Source organism: Austrofundulus limnaeus, unplaced genomic scaffold (genome assembly GCF_001266775.1).
Source record: "Austrofundulus limnaeus strain Quisiro unplaced genomic scaffold, Austrofundulus_limnaeus-1.0 Scaffold512, whole genome shotgun sequence".
Taxonomy (NCBI): Eukaryota; Metazoa; Chordata; class Actinopteri; order Cyprinodontiformes; family Rivulidae; genus Austrofundulus; species Austrofundulus limnaeus.
Genome location: NW_013952914.1, coordinates 127,090 through 129,427, shown reverse-complemented (window position 1 = coordinate 129,427; position 2,338 = coordinate 127,090). Strand labels below are relative to the sequence as shown.

The following is a 2,338-nucleotide window of genomic DNA, read 5'->3' as shown; positions in this document are numbered from 1 at the left end:
TTAAAAAACTGAAGGTTGTTGTTTTAAAGAGGACCTGTTATGGTGGTCCTAAAACAAGTTAGGGTTCATCTGTGCAATAAAACATGTTAATAAAACATTAAATTATTTCACCTGGTCAGTTCTGCCTGTTCTGAGCTCCTTCAGAAGAGCTGTTTATGCAAGTAAGCTGCTGTTAGCTCCGCCCTCACCTTTTTGTTTACATTAGCTCCGCCCTCTCAACCTTTTGTTTAGATTGGCTCCGCCCTTGCAACATTTTGTTTACTTTAGCTCCGCCCTCGCAACCTTTTGCTTACATTAGCTCCGCCCTCGCAACCTTTTGTTTAAATTGGCTCCGCCCTCGCAACCTTTTGTTTAAATTGGCTCCGCCCTCGCTACCTTTTGTTTACATTGGCTCCGCCCTCGCAACCTTTTGTTTACTTTAGCTCCGCCCTCGCAACCTTTTGTTTACTTTAGCTCCGCCCTCGCAACCTTTTATTTACATTAGCTCCGCCCTCGCAACCTTTTATTTACATTAGCTCTGCCCTCGCAACCTTTTGTTTACTTTAGCTCCGCCCTCGCAACCTTTTGTTTACTTTAGCTCCGCCCTCGCAACCTTTTGTTTACATTAGCTCCGCCCTCGCAACCTTTTGTTTACATTAGCTCCGCCCTCGCAACCGTTTGTTTACATGAGCTCCGCCCTCGCAACCGTTTGTTTACATGAGCTCCGCCCTCGCAACCTTTTGTTTACATGAGCTCCGCCCTCGCAACCTTTTGTTTACATGAGCTCCGCCCTCGCAACCGTTTGTTTACATGAGCTCCGCCCTCGCAACCGTTTGTTTACATTAGCTCCACCCTCGCAACCGTTTGTTTACATTAGCTCCACCCTCGCAACCTTTTGTTTACATTAGCTCCGCCCTCGCAACCTTTTGTTTACATTAGCTCCGCCCTCGCAACCGTTTGTTTACATTAGCTCCGCCCTCGCAACCGTTTGTTTACATGAGCTCCGCCCTCGCAACCTTTTGTTTACATGAGCTCCGCCCTCGCAACCTTTTGTTTACATTAGCTCCGCCCTCGCAACCGTTTGTTTACATTAGCTCCACCCTCGCAACCGTTTGTTTACATTAGCTCCGCCCTCGCAACCCTTTTACATTAGCTCCGCCCTCACAACCGTTTGTTTACATGAGCTCCGCCCTCCCAAACGTTTGTTTACATGAGCTCCGCCCTCCCAAAATGACGTTTGTTAAACTAGCCGTTAGCTCCGGTTAACATACACTTTTGATAATGTTTTATAACCTCGAAATGTGCCAACAATTCCTTTAAAGTAGCTCCACGTTCTGCTTTTCAGAATAAAATAAATGATTTTGGATTAAAAAGTTTTAAAGTGAAATCAGGTTTTAGTTTTTGTCTCTTTAGCTGCTGTTCAGCTGTTTTCCTTCGGCGAGTCTGAACGTCCTCGTTTCATCTTTCAGGTTTACAGAAAAGAGCGGGAAGAGGAGATGAAGCTGAAAATGGCGACGGACTCGAAGATGAAGAGGTACCGCCGCTGGATGAAGAACGAGGGGCCGGGCAGGCTGACGTTYGCAGACGACTGACTGACGCCCCGCCCCATCCCGCCATGCCCCGCCCACAACGATCACGAGTGCCTCAGCGCCGACCCAAACGGACAGAACTTCCTGTTGGTGTTCAGAGATGAAAAAAAGATATTTTCTTAAAAATCCGGCGTCAGACAGGAAGTGACTGAGTGGAAGATATTTGAGTTACCTTTTTATTAATTTTTTTTCCAAACAACCAAAAATATTAAGTGTTTTTCAGCTTCAGTGAAGTTTTCAGATGATTCAGTTTTTCTTTTTCTGCTCAAACAAACAGATGAATAAATGAGTTTTTCTGTAAAACTGATCTGAGAGCAGCTCCATGACCACGAATGACTGGTTTAAAGATTACCTGYGGAACGCCGCTGAGGTTTTCGCTGACTCATCATATAAAGAGGAACATGAAACGGCTGTTCGATCTTCAGCCACTTCTGGTTTCCCAGAGTTGTGGGTTCTTTGTGTCTCACTGGACCGAAACACTCGATTTCTAACTGAAACAATCAGGAATTATTAAAAACATTTACACTTTTTAAAATCATTGAGTTTTTTTAAGCATTTAATTAAAGAAAAACGAGGCAAATCTTTCAAAAACAGCCTCATCTGGTCTAAACGGATCAGAACCACGAGTCCAGGTTCTGATTTGAAACTACAGCTGAGTTTTTAACTAATTCTTTTAATCTAAAATTCCATCAAACATTTAATAAAAGGGTATTTTTGTCCCCTTTGGAGCAAAATATTGTTATTAAATACACATTTACTTTGAAATAGAG

The 2,338-nt window shown here is 43.7% G+C and overlaps 1 protein-coding gene across 1 annotated transcript in view; it reads left to right on the top strand.

Moving 5' to 3' along the window:
• Positions 1–2,103, top strand: part of dnajc25 (DnaJ (Hsp40) homolog, subfamily C, member 25) — a 5,312-nt gene extending 3,209 nt beyond the window's left edge. Inside the window, exon 5 of the mRNA XM_014025963.1 lies at positions 1,449–2,103. Coding sequence (XP_013881417.1) covers positions 1,449–1,571 — 123 coding nt within the window. The 3' untranslated portion in view covers positions 1,572–2,103. The remainder of the gene's footprint in view (positions 1–1,448) is intronic.
• Positions 2,104–2,338: the final 235 nt, after the last annotated feature.